The 25587-nt window shown below is 44.7% G+C and overlaps 1 protein-coding gene across 2 annotated transcripts in view; it reads right to left on the minus strand.

Moving 5' to 3' along the window:
* GAREM1 (GRB2 associated regulator of MAPK1 subtype 1) overlaps positions 1-19622 on the minus strand; it is a 100874-nt gene extending 81252 nt beyond the window's left edge. The window contains exon 1 of one of the 2 annotated variants that reach the window (XM_031612900.2): positions 19147-19622. In XM_031612900.2, coding sequence (XP_031468760.2) covers positions 19147-19267 — 121 coding nt within the window. In that variant the 5' untranslated portion in view covers positions 19268-19622. Of the gene's footprint in view, positions 1-7439; positions 9602-19146 lie in introns of those variants that run through there. The other variant, XM_090137509.1, reaches the window with a different exon arrangement.
* Between the last annotated feature and the right edge of the window lie 5965 nt (positions 19623-25587).

The raw sequence follows: 25587 nt of genomic DNA on the forward strand, positions 1-25587 counted from the left end.
CAAGTCCCAAGGCATACCAGCCAGGGAGGCAGTCTGCTGAGCACCAGCTCCTGCTCACTGACTTCGAGCATCTTCTGTTCTCTGCTCAAAAGGCAACTCACAATAGGCACAAAAATTCTCTTCAGCTTGCTCCAGCAAACAGTTATAATTCTGGAGGGAAACACGATGACAATATATGGTCTATTTGAAACTCAAGTTTCAGTTCAGAGTCTTAAACACATGCTTTCCATAGCCCATGGCAACAAGCAATTATTCCATCCCACAGCAAAATAAAAAACAATGACACCTAAGGGAAGAACTAGTATTTTACTGGTTTCATTGACAATAGTAAACAGATTTTGAAGAAAAGCCAAAGCACCTCTGATATGCTTTACTGTGCCTTACAATTTGTAGTTATAATTTCAGACCATTACCTAAAGAAAGCCCGAATTCTACACCCAGGATTTGCAGGGAAATAATTACAGTATAGGACGTTCTTGAGGAGTCTGAGAAAGATGTTTTCAGTAAAAATAAATAAATAACATATACACACATTACAAAAAGGAGCTTCCAGTCATGGCTCACAAGCCACGATCTGTTTAAGAGGCTACTCCTAAAACTGGGTGGGACAGGTGAGTGTAAAAAGGTATTATGAAGACAGGCCCAACAGTGACTACCTAATTAACTCTGCAGCTGGAAGTAGTAATTTTTAAGCAGAATCTTGGAAACCACAACTCTTGTTACAACAACCATTCCCTTGAAGAGGTTAAATTGGAAACAAATTCCATATTTCTCTCTGGAAGCTGGAGCAGAGCAGAAGGATGGATGTACACAACAGACAGGCCTGGAACCTGCATGCCCTTTGCTTCTGTAGCCTAAGGTGAGTAGAGTTCCTAGGATTGCTTTAGACGAAGCTGCTCCTTGTAGGGATTAATGGATTAGCAAAAAACCTGGCTAACAACAGTCTCCACACTATGGGGAAATACAAGGAAGCATCAAATATGAATGAGAACAGCATGTGGTGATACATGTTCTTCTTTCTAATTCCTTCCACTGACTTGTCCAGTGCCTTTAGACCAGCTTCCTTTCTTCAGACTGGGGACACGTTCAAACCAGGCTACACTTATCAGGATCTGGCCCAAGCACACCCAGACGTAGCCCCTCATACTTTTCCCAGCAACCCATACCTTGCAACACAGCCACACGCATCCAATCTGATTTTCCCCCATCTTAGTAACACAGGTTATGCAAGTCTTTCATTAATCACATTTTAGCTATGTGGGAGAGAAGTCAGCAGCCTTCACATCCACAAACTATGCATCTTGTCTCTCACCTATTCAACATACTCCTACATACTGCTTACATAAAATCAGACTCCATGAGAAAACAGAATACAGGTCACTCATCTTTACTAAAAATTTTGTCTCTTGTGATCAAATATGGATTAGCTGCATCTCGCCCTCTCATCCCCACCCCAAATGCCTGCAATGTAATTATACCACTACGATGAATCTACAGGTAAATACTTGAGTTCATTCTTTCCCCCAAATGAAAGTCAGAAGCAAGGAATTATCACACGTTTCCTCACACCTCCTTAAGTTCACTACATCTTTCCAAAGCATGAGTCAACTTCATTCATAATAATGCCCAAGACTAAGAAACCCATGCTTCGCTAACAGCACATAAATCCTAATAAAGCACTGACACCCCTCTTTACCTTACAATAAAAGCCTCACACCTCTGAACTGAGAAGCTGGTGTATTCCTAAGCAAGCTGTCATCCTGTGAGCACTGTGACCAAGACACAGGCTATTTCACCATCCACCACTGAAGCAGTGCTTTAACAGCTACTCATGTATTCTTTCCCAATCAGATATCATCATTTTTTAGTTGCACGATTGGCAAAACTTCATATCCATGCAACTCTTAAGAACTACAAACAAAAGCCCGCTGTTGTCCAAAAGCAACTGCAGAGGAAATGCTGACAACGAAAGGAAAATTCTTCAAATGTTGGTAGTTAAAAAACAAGAAAAAGATAGTTGCCTAATCAAGATTCTTATGCTTATTAAATGCCACCTACATTAAATGCTGATACTCCTTTCACAATTCTTTCTAGTTCTAGAACTGTATAATCCAATCTTGGCCCAGTCACTGTACACACTCCAATTTCAGATGAACAGTTAAAAACTACAGCAAGGCCAGGAACAGGATATAAGTTCAGAGATGAGTTTCTGTTCTCACTTGCCATGTTCCAGAACCAGATGAGAAAATAGTGGCTGGCTATGTGCCAGGACTGAGTTTATCCATGGCAAAGCCATGGCACACAGGCACACTTCTCTCGAAGCAAGCACTGACATCCCCACAAGCTGTCACTACCACTTCCTGAGAATGTGTACTTGCAGTTCATTTGGCATTTCTCAATTCTCAAACATGTAAGGTAAAGGCCCCATTATAACTGTAGTCTTTTCAGTTCTGAAGGACTGAGCTCTCCCATCTCCTATTCACCTCTTGGATCAACAATTAAAGGTTGGCCCACTCATTCCCATACAATAGAATTCAAGATAGTTCCACATATTCTCATTTGCCAAAGATAGATGTGACTTTTCAACACCAACCACTAAAGAAAAATAATGAAACAAATGGGAAAAAAAAAAACAAGACAAATTTTCAGGATTCTCATTCTAGTTTTGAGAAGCTGATGTCCAAGTTACTGCAAAACATGCAGACCAACATGACTCATTCACTCACAGAAACTACACTGCTAAAAATAAGCAGCCATCTACAGGAATATAAACATTTTAAAATGCCACACACTTTGTCATCCTGGTTAAGAGTTTATATCACTCCCTTAAAGCATAAGCTTTGTGTCTAGGGACATAAGAATAGAAAGAGGAAGTCCACACAAGGTTCCAGCAATGTAACAGATAGCATTTGCACATGCTAGATGAACTGGATACCATCTCCTCCTGCCAGTAAGATGGTTAGGGAGACATTCATCTTATTCCATTCATCACCGAAGACTGTAAAGAGAACTAAATGCTGTCCCTTGCACATTAGATCAAGCAAGCAGGATTTGTTCTTCCTGGAACAAAAAGAAAATACAGAAAATAACTAAACTCATGACAAAAGTAAGATTACTGCTGTGAAATAGCTGGTGAAGAAGATGCCTGCTGAACCCCAGAGACAATTCATCAAGACTTCGTACCATGTGTTTTCATCAAGTCTGAACTCTGTCTGCAGTCAGGTAACAGCTACTGTACAATTAAGTGCATCACCCAGATTTCCTTGATGAGTTAATTAGGTGGTGGGCTTTAATTATCCCACCTAATGTTCTAAGTCACATAACAAATCATAACAGAGGAAAACCTCAGCAACATGAGAAATCCTTTCAGCGGACGCTCAGCCAGGTAATTACAAAAGCCCTACACAAATGAGTAACTCCAACTTTCCTCCCACTCAAGCTTGTACTAATGCTTGCTAAGACTGAAGGGTTAATTTGAGGAGCAGCAGAGGCAGCTGCCCAGGCAGGTGAGCTCTGTGGAAGGAGCAGGAAGACCTGGCAGCACGTGGCTGGTGTTAAAAGGGAAGACAAGGGAAGACCAGCAGACAAGGTTTGCTTCGCAATGACCAGAAGCTAACAGAAAGCAGAGCAATGAGAAAAACTGGAGAAGAGAGAAGCGAGGCTCTTATTTATTCAACACGATATCACAGCACTGAGGAGCCTTCCTTACTTACGTGGTATCTGCTGCACAGATCAAGCAACAGGGACTCTTTTCCTGGCTGAGGGCCAAACAAGCCATGCATTATGATACACCTCAACATCATCCTACAGTAAGCACACCTCCAGCCAGGATGAAATGAAATTATAATCCATTCTTAATAAAGAAAGACACTATTACATATTAAGGCCTTCATGGCTCTGTGCAGGGAGACATTTCAGGTCAGAGGTCACACTGCTAACACAAATAAATGCCAAACTGTTCTTCCACATTAAAAGAAAGAATCTATAATACTGTACACTAGTCAATTAGTAAGAGTTGTTTTTGAGAAAGTCAACTTGTGTCTCTACAAACATTTGCTAGTCACAGTTCCTATAGGGGTAGCATCCTGAGGCTAACTACTACTTTTTAGCTTGCTGGAAGATTCACAGCAGGTATAAGCTGAAGTTCCTCTTGTAACACAAGCGCAGAGTTTCCCATATAAAAATGGGAAGTAGAGGGGCCCAGCATAGAGGAGACAGCACACCTGAAGAGACAAGGGCAGGTCAGAAACACCCAACTGTCCCCAGCACACCCATTAACTTTGGCACTATGCACACAGACTTCAGCTTGCTTGGCAAAGAGGATCAGTGAGCACCACAGGTAACTGCAGCCTTCCCAAGGCAGCCTCTGAGGTATCAGCAGGTTTTAAGGCCAGGATGAGTGCTATAGCATCCTTTTGCCTTTAAGATAACAACAAGCTACTGAAACTCCAAGGAGTCCATCTTCTAGTACCTCCGATGCTTAGCATCTATTTAAACTGGAGTCTAAACTGGAGTTTAAATTAAGAGCAGTATGAATTATTTCACTCAGGCTGCACTCCTAAACAATCTTCCCTGGTTTAATATGTGCAATGGAGAAGCAAAGGAAGTGAGTTCATGACAACTCAAAAATGAGCTAACTACATTCTACTACTTAACCAAATACCTGCAGTGCTATTACACATGACCATCCAAAGACAGTCATCATCAAGGCCAGGAAAGGAACACATGGGCAAATTTTTTCCTTCAGAAGCATCAGCTTCACCTAAAATCACCTCATGGTCATTCTGTTTCAGACAGACTGAAGTTGCACCAGCACATAGGACAGATCCACCTGACCCACGACCTGCCCCAATGCTAACACTATCTGGTCTTTCATCTCCAGTTGTTTTATTATTATTACCCTAGCAGAACAGCTGCCTCTTCTCCCACAGGTTAAAGCTTTCTTCTAACACCGAGTCTGGAATTTACATTTCAGGAAATAAAACACAAACTTCTTGTTAACTCTGAATATGAACTTTATTTTTTATTTTTAAATATCAGATCATACAAAGACCTCCTCATGGCAAGTAGCTTCCATATGAACTCTGAAGGAGGGTGAGAGAAGAAATTAAACCTTTTTTTTTTCTCCTGCATGCTGCATCATACTCCAGAGTATCTGTTGGGTACACACCTATAGAGATATCTCAGCAAATGTCAAAGACTAAGTGTTGCTAGGGTCATTTGCTTGCTTATCCTTTTGTGGTGTGTTTGGTTACTGAGTCAAATCTCAATGAGCTGTTCAGCCTGCTAGTGCTATTGCTTCAGAAAAAATAAAACTTGCCCTGGTCTAAATGTAGGTCAGAAAGAAGTTCAACAGGATGAGAACAACATCCAAATTTTCCATTGTGAAGCTGTAAAGATTTTATATGAAAAAAAAAAGTCAGCCCACCGTAATTTTTCTTAACAAATGAATGAAAGAAAACCTCACAATTTGACACGTGAAATATCCCACTTACAGCAACATGACAGTCACACAAGGATTGAAAATTTTGGTTTTTTGTCACTAGGACTGAACAGATGCTTGGAAGAGTTACTGTTGCATAAAATGTGCAATGGAAAAGAAGTAAAAAGAGCACTGAATTGTAGAAAATACTGCTACTGCCAGAAAAGCAAACAAAAGCCCTTCCTTGAAGGTCTCCCCATGTTATCAGTCTCACTATGTCATTCCATACAGACATTAAAAAAAAAAAAAAGAATTATCAAGCTGATCAGAAACATTTCTTTGGTTAAAGAAAAGCAAAACAATTTGCATGGGGGTGGATCACACGAAAGCTAAATGCAGGCAACCAGTGACTTAGAAGGGTAAATATTGTAATCTCTAGGAGCAACGTGGGGAAAAAAACAAAAGCATTAACATTTAATCATCTCTGGGCTATACAGAACAGTATACTAAATTTTTAATTTAAACTGAGCCAATTCATTCTGAAAGCCTGACAGTGGTCTCATCTGTGTCTGAGCACAGCGGATGGAAGTAGAAGACTTTGTCCACGGCTACGCAACCTTATGAATAGTGAGACAAAGATTGGGAATAAAAATCACAGTTGTATCTGAGACTACTGATAATACATCTCACTTTCTAGCTTTACTTCTCCATCTGCTGAGTAGTTTTAAGTGTGTTTCTAACTGTTTCACTCCAGTAGCACATTCATTGGTGCTGGTTCCCATCACCCAGGTCAGCCCAGTATTTGGCATGAGTGAAATTTCCTAACACTCCTTTTTTGGAAGAAATACAATGTAATATTGATTTGAAGCACCATCAACTGAACAGACTCCACATCTTCCAACAGATGAAAGGCTTACCAGACAGTGTAAAAGTTTTGGTTTTTAAAACAAATTCATTTCTATACCAAAATTAAGGTAAAAATAGCAACCAACCCAGGGGAAATCAGGTAAAATTAGCAGAAAAATGTGTGCTACCTCTCAAGCTAAGATTCAGCCTGTTGGTCTCCAGCAGCCATGGGCAATGGGATCAGCCCAGCCCACAACACTGGGTCACCAGTCCTGCCCTTCCACAGCACAGCCCTTACCAGCTCCTCAAAGAAGCTTTCTCCACATGAAACAACCATTGCTGCCTACAGCTGACCACACTGGAACGGTTTTCAGTGGTGACTGAACAGCAGGACTTCCATTTTGCTTCACTGACCACATCTGCAAACAAGGGGCAATGACAGCCTTACCCACAGACTAGAATCACTACTTGCAGTGCTTTATCTCTGCAATCCTTTAGCCTCACAGTATCATGATCAAACACTGCTCTGGGTGACCATTAAATATTTCACAATCAAGAGAAAGTAGACAAGCCTTTGCTTCTGCAATTTCCAATCCTTCTGCAAAAGCCAGATACAATCAAATTGCTTCAATACATCTGATGCTGAACTCAAGCTACCATCCGCTAATACTCAGCAAGAGAGAAACAACTCCCATCCCCCTATTCTTTCTATGCTTGCCAGGAAGAAGACAGATTTATTTCTTTAGGATTAAGATTTTGCTATTGGAACAACTGGATATACCAGTACTGTTGCAACAAATCAGCATAAACCCTAATCTTGTTATAAGGCTATGGGACAGATTAATCCACTGAAAAATCCGGTTTGTTCCAATACAAGCTTTTCTCTAGCTGCCAATGCACAGACATCATCTCAGCAAGTCTCAGAAAACCTGTTCAACCCACTACGGGGAGGAGGAGCACAAATATTTTACATCAGTGCTGAATGGAACACTGATGGCACTGCCTTCAATGGGAAACGCTCCACTGACTTCAGCAACTTTGGCCTCTTGATGCACGTTCATATGAAAGTTGGTAGGAAAAAAAGAATAAGGCTAACAACTCAAATTTCACTGAGTTTTGTTTGCGTTCATTTCAGGCCTTCAAAACAAACAACCAGAATGAGAAACCTTACTTTTTATGATCTCAAGCCAAGCAAGTCAAAGCACATCTTTCAACACAGCCTTCTCTCCACTCCTACACAGGGAAAAAAAAAAAAACAGTATCTTCACATTTGCATTCCAAAACACAGTGATTTTCTGTCACTGCTGTAATTACTCTTATTAATGCTGAACATTATCAGATGTAACTACAGATTTATCCACTTTATAGATTTAGCTGTAAGATTGATCCAACAAGACAATCCATTAACCCAGTTACTTATAAACCACAGAAAGACCCAACAATTCTTTAAACTACTCCAGTACCCTACAACATGTAAAACAGTGCCCATTATCATTTTTCATTTATCATGGTATCTTAGACTTCAAGGAGAAAAAAAAGATACTTGATCAGAGAATCATCATTAATTAAAAACCCTGAGATTCTCATGGAAAAGAAATCCATTCTGAAATGACCTAACAACACAAATCTGAAGCTCTAAGAATCTCACATTAATGACACTTGGAATGATTACAAATCCAGAGTACCGTGAATGAGAAAGCTTAACTTTTCATTGCAGGCAACACAAGTTCCAACCTACTTTAGTGCTACTGTAGAGAGACAGGAATTTATGTGTAGATTGTTTGTTTTCCATTTTGAATTCTCATTGCCAAAGTCAGGAAAAGAAGGTTAAAGCATTTATTTGTCCTTTTCAACCAGAGCACCAAGTCTAGAAATTAAGACCAATAACTGTTTGATAGTGATAAAGGGAGTAACAGAATTACCTGACCAAAAGAAAACCATAGCATTAATGGGATTTCTGAGCAGCATGCTGCCATCCAAATCAGCTCCTTTAAATACCTCATTAAGAAAGCTGAGGTTTTCCTTTACCAGAGGCAAGCATTCTTTATGCTAGAAAACTCCTTTTCAGAAGCATCTGTAAATACTGTGAGGGCCACCAGAGGATACATATCCAAGAGCCTGTTCAACATCAGCTGCCTAGCTGGACAAGCTCAATACTTGAAAGGTGGGAAGTCAGCAGTTAGCATTGCACTGTGCGCTTCTACTGGCCTCCTGTTTATTTCCAAGCACAGCAACAAAGTGGTTGCTTTAATTGACAAGCCAAATTTTAGCTGCTCCAAGGAGCCCCTCTTCCCAGGTGCGTCAGTTGGAATCTGGTCTGGAAGGTCTGGCTGCTGCTCCCTGGATTCAGGATGCCCACAAAAAAACCTTTGACCCTGCCAACCCCAAAGCTGTGAGATCCAGAACGTGATTCTAGATTGCCCTGGCAGACAGAAAAGCAGTCTATTCATTCAGACTTTTCCTGGGCACAGCATGAGAGCTGGGGAGCTGCCTATTGTCAATGATTTATAATTAGATGATTTTTTTTAAACAGTAGCCAAGCAAGCATGCTCAGCCTTCTCATTATACTGCCCAAGTCCTAAAGAGACACTACGCTCCTTTGTGCTGCATGGCAGTGATCCCTGTCTGAACTTAGGGCATCTTGGACAAACTCCCAATTAAAAATAAAGTAGCCAAAAACGCAGGAGCTCCTCAAGGATAGTTTTCTTTGGCTTTGCAAGAGCTCATCATTGCACTTTAATTTGCCTGCGATTTCTGCAGCATGGTAGGGATGTAATAAAAACAGCTGGGAGAAGTTCAGCTCTGCTCTGCAGCCGGGATGCCCGCTGGCTGCTCTCCGAGCTGCCTGGCCCAGCTCCCCACACTGTCAGATGCAGAGCAGGCGCTAATTGATGCGCACTAATTGGTGCTGGGGGGCTGCTCTCTGGATGGCAGCTCCAGCAGTGCCACCTCTCCTGCTCCACCTTGTAAAATTCAAGCGCCACTAATGACAGGGTAAGGCCTCTTCAAACACAGGCTGACCACATACATGCACAGAAATTGTAGGTGTTCAAGGGTAATTAGGCACGTGCTTGATTTGGTTACATTCTGTACAGTAACAGTATCTAAGAAATATGGGAATATCAACATGAGAAATGCAAGCAGGGCTGCACCTTGTTCTTTCCTGACCAAGAACAATCCTAATCCTGAGTGCAATTAATTCCCATTGTTTCAGAGAAATCAGCACAAACTGAAAGGTACAAAAAGAACAGCTTTGTTTTTATAAAAAAAATACAAAAACATAAGGGATAAGAGAGTAAGGTCCCTTTGAGAATAGCTTTTATCATCTTAGGAACACACAAAAAGAAGAAAGCACCTCCCGCAAAGAGGGAAAGCTACTTTCAGTGAGCAGCATACAGAAATGACAGTGAAGGAAAACCCATCATGCTTCACTTTCCCCTTGAGGAATAATTTATCTTTGCCCACAGGCTATTCAGTCTCAAGATATTTTGTTCTATATTGACAGGAACACAAATGATATTTGACAATACAACCCATAAAGCGCACAACAGGGATGATCCGGTCTCTGGACTGCCCTACATTCAGTTGCAATGGTATAGCAGCTTTGCTACTCATCTCCAGCCACATCCTGGGTTCAGTAATTGCAATAACACACAGATGTAACAAGTCACATTTTGTATATTCATATAGAACCCTAATATCTCCCTGATTCACGTGCACACCAATGCTTTCTATATTCTTCTACTATGAATATAATGTAGATTCATATCTGGAGACCAGAGTAGAAAAAAGCCTGGCCATAACAAAATGACAAACATCTCAGACTCGATCACATAAATTAGCCAATACACATTTTTATAGCTTCCTTCAGGGAGGAAAAGGAGCATTTTGACCTTTTATAAATAGAAGCCTGAACAGGACTGTTAAGATAGAAGAAGGAATAATCAAATGTTCTAGTAACTAATCTCTCAGCAAAGACAGAAATTGGTTTACACACACTGAATTCTCCTCCCAGCCAGTCACATCCCATAACAAGTGGGATGTGTTTGGGACAACCTCCCAAACAAGCTCACTCACCCACTGTAAGTTAAGCAAGAATCCGGTGTCAGTTAAGAGGAAGCATTAGAGGAAAAACCTACCAAATCACGTTCAAGTCCTACCTGCAAAACCCACTTCAACGAAGCTAAACCAAACAGCAGGTCAACATAAGAAAGAGTACAGGATGAGAGAGATCCCATGCTATCTCTATGGATACATGCCTCCTCACAGCATCAGGGTCCAAAAACACCTGCTTCCATTCCACAGCAACTAGTTGCACGTTGAATTTCTGGTCTCAGTGACTAGAAATGTTCAACATGGCTGTTCCTGCCTGCTTCCTCACCTTTGGTGGCAAATTCAGCTATCACTCCTGGTACACATACTGCCAAAGACCACATGCTGACCCATCCAAGAAACACGTTCTTGATTCCCATCCCCAATTTCTTCAGAGCCAGAGGTTCTTCTTTCTGCTCTAAGTGGAAAGAATCATTTGTCTGGGAGCAACAGGACAGAAACAAACAGCAGTGCATCAGAAACACTGGAGGAGGCAAAAGGAGGACTACACTATTTCAAAACAAGGGAGGATAAAAGAAAACCTGGAGATAGCACCCAGGACCCAGGATAGCAGATGGTGCTATCTGCAGTCCTGGGTGTTTTACCTTAGAACATCCCTGGAAATACCTCCAGATAACCGGTGTTCCGTTCAGGTACAACAGCACAATAGCAGGCTCAGCAGCCAAGCAAAGGGCACAGACTCCCAATAAGGCCAACAGGAACAGCTAGGAAGTGACTGCCTAAGATACACACAGCTACTTTTCTACACTTGTACTCTCAAGTCGATCTTGGACACACAATCCCTTTCCAGGGAAGAGGCAATAAAGTTTTAAAGCAAACATTTTTAAAAGGCAAATTCATGTTGCAAGAAGATTCTCTGGGTGAGAGGCTGATCCCTTCTTCAGTCTCTTCCTAGTGAGCTCTGGAGAAATCATCCTGTAAAAAGGCCAGCAGCATGCAACACTACAGCACCTCCACAAACACCTGACCCAAGACTACAATAACCCACAACATGAATAGTTTAATTTACCGTCCTTTTAATCCAGAGGAGCCATTTACTCTCCACCTGCAACAGAGTTGAGAATGTGTTCCTGAACCACCCTTGAGGATGAGAGCTATTACACAGTTATGGGTCATTCCCTATGGTTAACAGAACTTGCCCAGAATATAGCAGGCAACTCTTTCACCTGCTGACTCTGATTGATGACCCTTCAAATATCCTGTCCCTGAGAGGCACCTATTATTCACTGCTCAAACAGCAACCTAAACCCCAAGAAAAGAAAAAAAAAACCAAGCGTGAGAGAACACATTATTTTATCTTCTTGGGATTCTCAAGGCCTCACAACAAGTCCCTACGCTATCCTGCAGACGAAATAGCTTATTCATTTTTTTCTCATATCAGCAGTGCAGAAAACATCTGGTGAATAAACAGGTTAGGGCTGTTGCTCCTTAGGCTCTGCAATCAGTTACATACTCCTTCAACTGCCCCAGGTGCTTTAGGATACAGAGAGGAGCCAAAGCCTCTCACAATGTGCCCCTGCACAGCGCCACACATGGGCCACCGCTGCTCATGCCACAGACCCAGCAGTTAAAACTGTTGCCTAGCAAGTTACCTTCTCACCCAGAACACGTGGGAGTTTTGTCACGATCACAAAGACACAAAGCAGAGCAGAGCATGATGTGTACGACCCTGTCAGAGGGGCTTTTCAGTCCCTCACTTCATCAAAAGCCACTCAATGCCCTGCCCTAGGCAGGGACATCTCCCACCAGCTCAGGCTGCCCAGAGCCAATCCAACCCAGCCTCGAACACCTCCAGGGATGGAGCATTCACAGATTCTCTGGGTAGTCTGTGCCAGTTTGGGAGCAGGGAAAGAAAACAGGGAGACAATGGCAGAAGGGGAACTGACACATATCTTTCCACACTAGAAAGCCTGGAGAGCAGAAAGCACAGGTCTCTGCTTACTCCTGGCTACAGCAAAACTCCTGACAGTGATCTGTGCACAATCTCACCTGCCACAATGAGGCTTGCTGTTTTTCACAGTCAAGTCACCATGGGTTCCTTTGCTGAGACCTCCTAAACCCACAACCCCAGCAGCTCCCAGGGCTCAGTGCAGGCCCGTGCCGTGGCTCAAATCAGGGGCTGCTTGCATTTCACAAGGCTCAGACACATTGCTCTCCACACAAGGGACCTGGTCTGGGAACCAGATGTCAGCCTTTTCATTCCTCCTTCACACAAACCAAACACCAAGGCAGAGCACAGGAGATGGCAGGCCTCCACACTCTGCCCTCCCCAGCAGGGCCCCACCAGCCCCAGTCCCAATGGGGCCATGCCAGAGGCACTGAGGCAGGGCAGCTCTGCTGGCTGGTGCTAGGCCTCAGCCACCTATGCCAGTGCACTGGCAAGGCCACAGTGTTAAGAATTTTACGCTGATGCACACCAACACAAAGACCTCAAGGCAGACACAGCCCTGTTCTCAGCAGATGCACTCTTCAACGTGCTCACACAGAACAGAAATATAAAGTTGAGCTACGTCTTTAAATTATGGTGTCAGCTGTTCAAATCAGTAGATGTGCCTCACAGATGAAGGCACGGTGAAGTGAGCTCCACAAACTTTTCATACTACAAATGACATGAAGAAAGCAGACCGCAAACGCTACACGAAATTCATTCCAAAGGAGAGAACCACTCAGAGAACACATTTCAGATTCAAAGTATTGGCTCACTGAGTTTTAGGCAGGTTGTTCTTTGAGTCATACGCAATGCACACTAAGATGATGCATATTTTCCTATAGGGGTGGAATTAAGCTTCCCTAATCCAGCCGACTTGTTACTCCTAATGCCAAGAGGAAACACAGCAACACCCATGCCCTGTGCTGCTGACAAACCACTGCAGGAACGATGGGAACAAACTGCTCACAACACGCACAGGATCTTGGGGCATCACATCACGTTGTCCAACTCCTCCTGCACTGCTTCCTGGCACGCTCCCTTGGGTTGCCTTCACAGTGCCATTACAGGGAGCACCAACCCGTGCAGTCATTGCAACAGGAACACCTAGTCCCAGAACAGCACCTACAGACAAAGCTGAAGAAACAAAGCCCTTCTTTCTTACACATGTATCATTCATTCCTCAATACCACATTTTGCAACAAGAGCACGTGATTCACTGCACCTCTGATCTAAGATCAAGAGTTTTACTAACTGCTTAGGACACCTTAATTCTTTTGATTTTATCTACATCTTGTGCCATATCTAAAAGCTACATGTAATTGAAGCTTAAAAAGCCAAGACACTAAGTGTGCCCTAGGATTCTGTCCCTGGATTTAAAGTTGCAACTCTTGAATTCCAGTTATAAAAAGACAGATGTTGTTTCATCACCAAATACCTGAACTACAGAACTGCACAGGAAGTTTGCTCCAATACATACATAGAAGCTTTGCCTAACAGAGTCAGAAATTTAGAAGCAGGAACCACAATCTAGAAGCTCTACATCATGGACGGTAGCAAGAAATCTGAATATTTATTAAGTGTGCAATAAATAAGGGATGGTAATTGCCCGCATCTTAGCTGCTCTATAGCAGCACCACCATGGGTCCAGTGTAGTGCAAACAGCACACAGGTCACAGAACACACAATACACACAAAACCACTGTCGAATATGAAAGTAGCTAAACAAAAAAAAAAAGGAATGGATTTTAGGTGTAAAGCAGGTATGCTGCTGAACTGTTATTTGTCTCATTTGAAGCCAGTGGTATTCCTGGGAGCAGGTGTTGCCAAGCTACTGGACTCCATCTCCAGCAGGGCACTGTAATCTTCACAGACACTGTTTGGTAGCTGCAGATTTTAAATGAATTAAAAGCTTTTTCACTAAAACGTTCCTGGAACACATCTCTGCCAACAGGGAAAAAAGAAAAACAATGACAGAAAACAACAACCAGTACCAGAGATTAGCAACCTGTCAATTGTATCTTCATTTGATTGTCTTGGTGGAAATACAGCAGGCCATAAGGCAAAGGAGGAAACAGAAGAAAGCGAGATGTTTCTGATATTTTACTACAGTGGCAGAACATACAGAACAAGCAGCTGGAGTTTCAAAGCTGCTCAGCACCTAAGGAAGAAATCAAGCCATGTGGCTATAACATATCTCAGGATGGGTAGGTTACAAAAAGAAAATTTAGTCTACCTGCACAATGCACAACTGTAACCTACCAACATAGCATACAGCAGCCAGCCATACCATGAGTGGGAGGTCAGATCACAGCATCTGCTCAAAGCCTCAGCACATCTAAAGTCCCTTTTCTGGTCTACTTGAAAGCCACGTCCCACCCCCACATGATTCACACCCCCTCACACCAACAGCAGGCTACCGAGGAGCTGTGCAGCAGCTTCTTGAGAGGAGGAGGTCATTCAGGACAATCAAAGCAGGGGCAGCAGCACCCAGAATAAAAAGAATAAGATGCTTTGTAGTTTCCGAGCATTGTCTGGCCACACAGACAACCCGCATTTGTAGACTGACGCAATATGAAATTGTCATTATGTACACGGCCAAGATGTTCTCTTCTGTACGATCTTCTTTGATAAGCTGCAAGGGCGCTTGGTTTCAACTTATTTAGAACTGGAATAAGCCCCACAATAACATGCTGCAGGAAACAACAGGCCACTGAGACTGCTGGAGCAGAAGGATGTCAAAGGGAAAGGCTGTAGAAAGGAGAAAGAAAAAGGGTACCTGAATACTAACAATAAATAAAATCTTTGTCCCCAGGAGCAGTAGCTGCACAAACTCACTATTCATCCCACCACTGCTCTTCACTAGAGTTCTGTCAGGACTAAGGAATCACTTCTATAAAAAGATTGTTGCCTATTACATAGATTTTTCCTTCTTTCAGATCACTATTTCTGTCCTTTCACCTTAAAGTAACCACACATTTACAGAAATTAATATCCTTCTGAGTCTTAATGGCTTGTAGTGATCCTCCAGAAAAAAATCACTGTTGTTTTTACATAGCACACAGCAGGGAATCACTTCTCCACCAGCTGAGGGCTTCCCCCAGCCCAGCCAAGTGCCACATCTGATCTCTATAGCACGTTTCCCTAATACATTATTAGAGCATGCACAAATGTGTTCATTCCTTGTGGAAAAAAGAAGAAAGTTGCACCAGAGGATGACATGCCCTCTTAATCCCAGAAACTCCAGTCTTCATACATGAGGCCTGGATTTCTGTGAACTCTTTGCAGCCAATCTGTAGGTCACAGCTCTTTGCTGGCAGCCTGCTTTTTGGCTGCACAGCAGTAGCAGCAGGGTGAAAGGGAGTCCCACCAAGTGCAAGAGTAAGCAGTGAGCTTACACAGGAATGCTCGACCTGAAGGTCAGCTCTATGCAAAACAGCATTTTCCAGATCTTAACCTTGATAACACTTCTCTCTTACCCTCCAAAGTTATCCTAGAAAAATAATCACCAGGAAAGCAAAGTGTTGAAATAATCACACTCAGCATCACTTCACCATTACTAATTAGGAGAAAACAGTCATGTTTTCAGTTTTTGCCTTCGCTACTCTTTATCCAAAAACAGCCACCTCCTTGTGCATCTACCTGCATGTTCTCAGCCCAACTATGCACACCTCCAGCCATAAGGCTACAGCCAGGCTCAGACATGAGCCCTTTCTGCTGCAGGTTCCCAGTGCTACTTCTTTCAGAAGCTTTGTATTCGAGTTGCCCTCTGGAAACATTTAGGCTGTTATATATGCAGGCAAAACATTCCTCTCAGGAGCGACACCATTTGCTCTACTTGTTCAGTCAACGTTAACAATATTCACCAGAAAAATATTAAAACACAAAGCTGACTAAAGCAAACAAGCAGGCATTAGCCATCTTCAAAATGGCCATCTCAAAAACTTGGCATCCGAAAGGATAACTGGAACCCAACCAAACAGTCCTAGAATTTCACCTGAGAACCAGACTAACAAATTTATCATTTAAGGATAGATAAGGTAGGCACTGCTGCTTAACTGCTCCAACCTGCACCTTGATGCAGCAAGAGACTACCTCCTCCCAGCCCTCCTTTATCCCATGCCATCCAGAAGAATCCTCCCTTCTTGCAGAGGACCAAATTTAGTGCACATCAATATTTCATAACTTCATCCTGTCAAGAAATCAAACTGAACTACTTAAGGGCACTCTTCCAGGAGATGCACATCTTAACTCCAAGCATGAAACCACATTCATCACAGCCCTTCTCCCCCTTCCAACTACAAGGCCTGAAGGTGAGGAAGCAGTGAAAAACTTGAGGTCTTGTGTGCATAAGAGCATTACCCACGGTGCACTACACTCCATTAAAAAAATGCAGAAACAATGCAGTAAAGCTGGTTTCCTGTGAAGAACATACACCTCCAGCATCTCAGCCCCCCTTTACCTCCTGGTCCTACACAAGACATGAACTCCATCCCAGCACCTCACGATGATCAGAAGACCAGCCTGAAAAACAATCAGCTGCTAGGACAGAGCAGCCAGCCGTGAAGACACAGGGTCACTGAATGCCTTGGTTTGGAAGGGACCTCAAAGATCATTCTGGTCCTACCCCCCTGCTATGGGCAGGGCTGCCCCCACCAGCTCAAGCTGCCCAGAGCTCCATCCAATCTGACCTGAACAACTCCAAGGACGGGGCACACACTGTTTCTCTGGGCATCCAGTGCCAGTACCTCACCCCCTTCTGAGTAAAGAATTTCCTCCTAACATCTAATCTAACTCTCCCCTCTTTTAGTTCAAAACTGCCTCCCCTTCTCCTATCAAAGTCAGAAGGTTCCTGAAGACAGATATCACCACATGCGGTGCAGGCAGCTCCCACCAACCTCAACAGGAGCTCAGCTCTTCAGGAATAGAACAGGCCACTTCCACATCATTACTGCTCCAGTGTGCTGGTGACTACCTGCAAGCTGTACCTTCAGACACGTGGAGATGAGAGCTCTACCCTAACCTGCCTATGGCATGAGATTATACACATTTGGAACAAATTTTGCACTTCCTTCAGAGCCACATCAAGAAATTCTGACAGAGCTCTACTTGGCAGCTTTGCAGGACAAAGACAGGCACACAAGGCAAGCTCCCAGGACAAGAGTTGCTCAAGTTACCTGTCAACACCCTGCATGTTCCCTGCTTATCTCCTCAGGACACCACGCACTGATTCGTGACTGCTTCCTCTTGCTGCAAGACAGCTTCCCTTGAAGATAGGAAAAGCGTCCTCTTTGTACCACTGAGACCACGGCGTCTCAGTTCTTTATAAAATATTGATCTGTCTGCCATCTGCAGTCCCATAACTTAAAAGGTACATCTGCACGAGGAGGGAAAGCAGGCCTGAGAGCCTCTGTCTGTTCCCTGCAGCAGCTGCCTCTGTCTGGGCATCCCAGGACATGGTCACACAGAGCCCATGAATGCCCACATCCACCTACGTAGTGATGTGCTTCAGGTGTGCACAGGGGATGAGAAGCCCTTGCACAAAACCAGCAGTACTTCTGTCTCTGGGACGTTCTTCTCACCAGGTCTGGCACAAGACACCCCCCAGAAAACACACCCAAAGAAGGGGCGGAGGGAAAAAGACTGCTCACCTCTGAACATCCACATAGCACTCCCATCTCCCTCCAGAGGGAGCAATTCTAGAGGGAGCAGAGAGTCTGAGAAGGAGCCTGACACACACAGAAGGAAATCAGTAAGTCATCAATACATGTGCCCTGTTAGAGCCTGAACCGCTGCCAGGAATTGCAAGTGAATTGATAGCCTTAAGTGCAGTGACTGGAGGCCATCTTGGCTGCTTCAGGGACAGGAGGTACTACCACAGGAGGAACTCCTTCACACAGCAGCTCTACCGCTATCGCAGGACAACATCGGTTTGGCAGCACGAGGAACAGCCAGCTGCAGCTAAAATGGCAGAGCAGCTTTCACCAGCCTGCTCCAGCACGGCAGCCCTGGGCAAAGGCTGGGAAGCGTGCCGCACAACCAAGGGACAAAGTCAAAAAGCCCTGGCTGGGATTGCTGCAGGGTTATGAGAGCTGCAGTTAAGCAATAACCCGGCCCCAGTCCTGCCTAGCACACAGCGCTCACGCTCCTTTTTCACTTTTCAAACCAACAGAAAACTTTGTGAGAGCTCCGATCCGTTCCAGCGAGCAACTGCGAGGCCACTTCATCCGCTAACGAAGCGCACAAACCCTGACACGTTTCCAAATTTCGAGTTGCCCTCTGCATTCCGTCAGTGATGGGAAAGCAGGTCGGCTTCAGGGAGCCACGACGCAACGCTATCGCGAAGCAGCAGTGCGAGAAACCCCCGCGCTGCCCAACCACCGAGCGCCGCCTCGTCGGCGGGCACCGCCGCCACCCAGCCTGGCTCCTCATCCCCTGGGCTGGAGGCACACCCACACCGATCGGCGCAGGTGGGCGCCCAACGGAACGGCAGTAAGAAGTTGTCCGGGGGCCGCGCAGGCACCTCGCGCCAGCCCTCGTTCTCACGGCTCCGCCGCTTTCCCAGCGAGCGGTGACAGGCGACGTGCCCGGCTCCGCCGTGCGATATTCCCCCTCGTCGGCCCTGCCGCAGCATCGCGCCACCGCTCCGGCTCTCCTCTCGCACCGCTCTAACCTGGGCTGGCAGCGAGCAGCCTACCGCACCCCGGCACGCTTCGCTCAGCCGCGAGCCCGAGCCCCGCGGCACCGCCGACACCGGAGCCCCGGGGCCCCGCGGCCGCCCCCTGCACGGGTGAGAGCGGCCCGACCCCCGCGCGGCCCCGCCGCCCGCCCCACGCACCGCTGTCCAGCCGGGCGATCTGCGGGAGCCGGTAGGTGCTGACGAGCAGGTCCAGAGGGACGGCCACCGCGCTCCACTTCACGTCCTTCAGGCTGAAGCCCAGCGAGGAGCCGGGGTCCATCTTCCCGCCTGGCCCGGGCAGGGCAGCGGCGCTGAGGGGAGGGAGCCGGGCGGGCAGCGCCGCCGGGGTCGCTCCCAGCCGGCGGGACGGCGGCGGAAGGGAGGGAGGGAAGCGGGGAGGCAGCTCGCCGCGCTCAGCGCCGGCTACCGCCGCGGGACATGCCGGGCTAGGCGGAGGGGGAGGCCCGCCGAGCGGCCGACGCTGCTCCCGCCGCCCCCCGGCACCGGCTGGGGCCGCCCGCCGCCGCGCCTGGCCCAGGAAGCGCCATCCCAGCACTGACTAATCAACAGGGTGCGAGCAACGCCTGCGCAGCTGCCGCTCCTCCCCGCTCCGAAAAGGAAAGTGCCGGGCTGCCCGCCCGGCGGGGCGCGCCGCCGCCCGGCCCGGCCCTCTCACTCCACCCTCCGACCGCTCGCCCGACGTGCAGGGGCGGGGCGGCCGCCGCGGGCTGCAGGTGGGCGCGGGAGCTGCGCGACCCCGCACCTGGAGCTGCCGCCCGGAGCCATGGGGCGCTGGGGACGCGGGTTCGGGGCTCGCGTCAGGCACGGAGCTAACACCAGACCGAGTCTCTGCGTGCGCGCTTATGCTTAGAGTTAGCAGTCTGCTTGTTCAGCGTAGCGAAGTTCCGTCCTACGTTACAAAAAAATCTAATTATGTACCAACTTTATTATTTTAGTTTTCACTCATCAACCACACATGGATGTTTCAAGAGTGAAGAGCGGTACACACGCACTGGAAAAAGATCTCTGGTGTATTTATACCGCTGTCACTGCAGGCATAGGTATTGTGTACCCTATTCAGTTCTCTTAACAAAACAGAAAATCAGCTGCTCATTCTCCTTTGTCAATACCCTGTGTGATTGGGCCCCTCGTGAGAAAGACACTGAGGTCCCAGAGTGCATCCAGAGAAGGGTGGTGAATCTGTGCAGGGTCTGGAGCACAAGTCTGATGGGGAGCAGATGAGAGAACGGAGATTGTTTAGTCTGGAGGAGGCTCAGAGGAAACCTTATTTGCTCTCTACAGCCCCCTGAAAAGAGGTCGTGGTGAGCTGGGAGTCAGCCTCTTCTCCCAGGTTAACAGTGATAGGACGAGAGGTGATGGCCTGAAGTTGCACAAGGGGAGGTTCAAGTTGGATATTAGGAAAAATTTCTTCTCTACAAGAGTGCTGAAGCACTGGCACAGGCTGCCCACGGAGTTGGTGCAGTCACTGTCCCTGGAGGTGTTCACAAACTGTGCGGACATGGCACTGAGGGCCATGGTTAGTGGGCATGGTGGGAATGACATTGGTCTAGGTGATATTAGTGGTCTTTTCCAACGATAATGATTTTGTGATGCAGTGGAGTCTTGTGTGATCTCCACAAGGTCAAACTGGGTGTTAGGAAAAGGTTCTTCACCAGAGTGTGGTCAGGCAGTGGAATGGGCTCCCCAGGGCTATGGCACTGATCTGCCAGAGTTCAAGGAGTGCTGGACAACACACTCAGACAAAGGATTTGGATTTGGGTGGTTCTGCGTGGAACCAGGGGTTGGACTTTGTGATCCATGTGGATCCCTCCCAACTCTGCATACTTTTTGATGAAACAAAATGTTTTTCTACCCCCACAGCTCCTTATCTGCCTGCAGCCCCCCCACCCCTTGCTCTTCCTGTCCTGTATCAGGCCCAGCCATAGCTGTGTGCTATGTGGCTGCTGCCAGCAGCACCACGAGAACAAGGAGAGCTGAGACAAATCTGCTCTTGTTCTGCTTGGCTGCAGACAGACTTGTCCATGCTCTAAGATGAAATGACCACTATGGAAGCCAGAGGGGGTGACACAAACCCAAGTTAACTTGCTTTAAAGGGGTCTGGGTAGGGGTTTCCCACCCCTATGAAAGTCCTTCATTCTCTGAATTCGGTCCTGGTGATATTAGATTCCACTTACTGGAATTGCTAGATTCACAAATATGAGACACTGGATTTTCTTTTTTTCAAAGTCGCTTCCTTTTTATGAAGTTTACAGAATGCTTTGAACTACTTCAGTGAATTGAGCTATTGAAGTGCAAAGTGATATAATAGCTAAAAGCATTGCTGTCAAAATATGGAAAGCCAAAGTATGGTTTTAACTTGTTTAGGTTTGCCAAGGTTTTTATGCGTAAGGTGAAGCAGATCAGGTCAGACTGGGATTCACTAGGACCAGGAGCACGGGTCTTTCAAGAAGTGGCTTTAAAAGCAACCCCAACCCATGTTAATTTCAGGACAGACACAGCCTCACCTCACAGGCTTCTCTCAGACATCACACAGCACTGCTGCTTGGGCAGAATCATTTCTCCCATAGAATCACAGAATCGTAGTTGTTGGAAGAGACCTCTGGGGATCATCAAGTCCAACTTCCTGCTAAAGCAGGTTCCCTACAATAGGTTGCCCATTGGTTACTGCTAGTTTTTCTTTACAGATTACTTTCTCCTTCAGTTTTAGGTGTGTCATACATCTATTAAGCCTGTCTTCATATATAGCCATGCCAGTGTCATCTTTCATCAGTAGAAATCTGACCTCTTCCTAGCCATTCCATTGGAACAGGATGCATATTTTTAAATGCAACTTAGAGATACTATCTAAATTTCATTTAGTTATTTCCAGGCAAAAATAAATTGTAAAGCCTATTATTATTTAACTGTCTTACTGGAGCTCTTAAATTGACTTTATAATGTGTCCTACCTGTACTATAGCTGAACCTTCTTGAAGTATGTTTCACTACTGCATACAAAGTATTAAAATCACCAGAACATAAGAATCTCACAACTCTTTCTTGTGTTAACTGTACCTTATGCATAATTAACACTTCAGAAATAACCATTTCTCTGATGTTTAGCAGTGCCTCAGTCATTCAGTGATCTCTTACCCAAGTCTCCTGCTGGTGCTGCAAAATACTAACAAAGCCACCAGATCTTTCGAGAAATGAATGTTGTCAGATCTGCTCCAGGACTGGGGCCTCAGTTATGCTGTATCACAGTTTTTGTGCATTGCCTTTCAGGCAGTGGAGACTTTTTTTTTTTTTTTCTGTGTATGTACAGAAAATTGTAGCCACAAAGCCACATGGAGTGGCAGAGGGACTCAATAACTCCAAAACCTATTCTTCAAAGCATTCTGAACTGACTGGGTCTCATGTTGATTTCTCAATATATTTATGTACCAGGAAGGAAAAAAACCAACATAATATTTATTCAATTGCCAAAAAATTATTTTTAAAGCATTTAGGGTGATCATCAGTTCATATCTACACAAACGACGGAAATGGAGTTGTATTAAACAAACTAATTTTAGTGTGCATCTTCTAGCTTGCTTTATACGGTAGAAAGCAATGGATTTCCAAGCCTCATACTGTAAGATTTGTATGAAGCCATTTATGTCAGCATTGCTTTCACCACCCATGAAGTGGCGTTCCTTCTTCCCTCATGACTTTCCCCTTTATCGAAGGCCTGATTTAGCAGAATTTACAAGTCTGGTGGAAAACAGTAGGAGATACAGTGGTCATTTCAGAATCAGATCCTAAATGCCAGCCTTTCTCTGAGGTGAGCGGGGAGCTCAAAGAGAACAATATTTGATATAGTCGACAACTGTTTTGAAAGAGAATGCTATTCCTGCTCTACTGATAAAAAACCTTGCTCATGCAAAGTATTCTGAGGAGATTTGAGCAACCTGATACATTTGTTGTTGTTTGAGAACCTAAATGTTTCACCTCCCTAAGACCAGCCAGTGACTGGATAGTACCTAAGCCAAGGTAACAGAAAACCCAGTAAAATTAAACAACACATGGAAGGAATTCCTATTATACAGAGAAACAACAAAACCCTTCCTACTCAACCTGATCCTCTTTTATTGATTTACATTCATTGTTGGGAAGAGGATGAGGAACCAAATAGAGACACAAACTCCAAGAACCAGTAGCAAAACTTGTGTGAGTTCAGGACAGCTTGAAGTTCAGAACTGCTGAAGGCAGAACTGCAGAATTTAGTCAGCACAGAAGATGGCAAGGAAGTGAACTAACTCGGCTGAATCATGAGATTTTTCAATGACATGAAAGAAAACAGAAAGCAGGTCTAATTACTGAATTATGAATAAACATGTTAAAAACTGGAATTAAAAGATAACAAGGAAGCTGGTAGAAAAAGTACAGTGAGAAGACCAAGGAAAAAACTGATCTATTATTCTATAGAGGGAGAAATCTATTTAACTGTCACATAATCACTGACGACACTGAGACACACTACTGTCTTAAACCTTTGTCTTCAGTTAAAGGCAGATGTGATTTCACTACTAGCACCACTGACAAAGGACTAACAGCTTAAGCTAGAAGAATGAGGAAATATCATGGAAAATACTTGTATAAATAAAAGATTTTTGATAGAGTGGATATGATGAAATTCCCAGAGGGTACAAGCAGTATTAGAGCTGCAACTGATTAACACCAAGAATAAACAGAGAATGAGTGAGATTCCACAAAACTGGAAAAGGAAAAAATGCGTAAAGGCAAAAGTGCTACAAGCTGATTATCCTTATTTCTACTCTTAAAAAAAAAATCCTGGTTTCACAGAATCATAGAATTGCTCAGGTTGGAAAAGACCTTAAAGATCATCGAGTCCAACCACAACCTAACCATACTACCCTAACTCTAACAACCCTCTGCTAAATCGTGTCCCTGAGCACCACATCCAAACGGTTTTTAAACACATCCAGGGAGGTGACTCAACCACCTCCCTGGGGAGCCCATTCCAGTGCTTAACAACCCTTTCTGTTAAGAAGTTTTTCCTGATATCCAACCTAAACTTACCCTGGCTCAACTTGAGGCCATTTCCCCTCATCCTGTCACCTGTCACCAGTGAGAAAAGACCAACCTCGCTGTCACTGTAAATACCGTTCAGGTGTTTGAAGAGAGTAATAAGGTCTCCCCTCAGCCTCCTTTTCCCCAGAAAATTTGAAAAAAATTGAACAGACAATCTAACCATTTTTAAGCACACTGAAAGTAAATACATGAGAAGTAACAGCGTGGGTTTGTCAGTAACAACCAACACCAGATCAACGTAGATCACTTCTAGCAGATGGTAACAGGCTTTGTGAATAGGCTGGAAAAAGCGAGGGTCATAGGGTTACATGTAAGTTGCTCTTAACTGAAAGGAAAAAAGAAGGTCTAGAGAAGTATACAGCATGAGTGCATAATTATATTGAAATATTTCAACTCCCAAGTTGAAAGACTGTATTGACTGAGACTTCACTGAGATCTGTCTTGAATCCAGAGCTATTTGATATTTCCATCAACATCTTGGATGACTAAACAGAATACACTTATTCACATGCAAAGGCTGTATATACAGGCAGAGGCTCCAGCTATGCTGGAGTGCAGCATGAAAATTGAGAAGGATGCTGGCAAATTGAAAAAGATGAAACAGAAAGTTCTACATATACAGAGGAATAATCCACTGCACAAATAAGTGCCAGGAGAGAAAAGCAGTTCTTTAGAGGAGAGATTACAGATCACACATGCTAAACAGTTAGCAACGTTAAGCTATCTTGCATTATGCTGATACTGGAATGCATAAGTAGGGAGATATTAGATAAGATAATGAAAAAAAATCAGTTTAACCTACCAGCTGTGGTTATTTAAACTGGAGTAGTCTGGTAACTTCTCAGTTCTACACTCCAGGATAGATGAGAAGCAACTCAAAAATAAGAAGTAGCGCACTGAAAATGGCAAAAAAAGAGTTCTCTGGCCTAAAAAAAGGAGGACACAGAAAGGTTTGTACCTACATAAAAAGGAAAGAGAAAACCTGCTTTCCACGTGCAGCAGTTAGGCGAGGTTATTAGGAAACTTCCTGCCTGCAAAACCAGTTCAGTAAGGACTGTACACTACTCAGGGAGACATTGAAATCCCCTCCTTCACCGCAGGTCTTTAAACATCTTCCTGGAATACAGCAGGGACAGCTGATCTGAGAATGAGATAAGAGGAGGAACTAGACAGCCTTTCAAAATCGCTTCCAGCACTATTTTCTTCATCTGCTAAGGCTGTAATTAAGGCAGGGATTATCCTTTGTTCTTTAAGATTGTGCTCTAAGTGGTAGTTTAAATGACTGGCTAGGAGAGTAGTCTCAGGATCAGCTGTAAATAAGTAAACCTTCTTGTCTTTCACTCCCCTTCTGCAAGCACACTGAATAGCTGGTGGCACAGTAACATGAAAGAATAAAATATGCTCGGGCATATTGGGTCCCACATCCTTCAGAAAGTACCTGAGAGCTGAGGTCACTGTCTCAATACTAAATATGATTGAAAAGACAAGCTGAAGAAAGACTTCAGAA

Source organism: Phasianus colchicus, chromosome 3, assembly GCF_987193195.1.
Source record: "Phasianus colchicus chromosome 3, bPhaCol1.hap1.1, whole genome shotgun sequence".
Lineage (NCBI taxonomy): Eukaryota > Metazoa > Chordata > Aves > Galliformes > Phasianidae > Phasianus > Phasianus colchicus.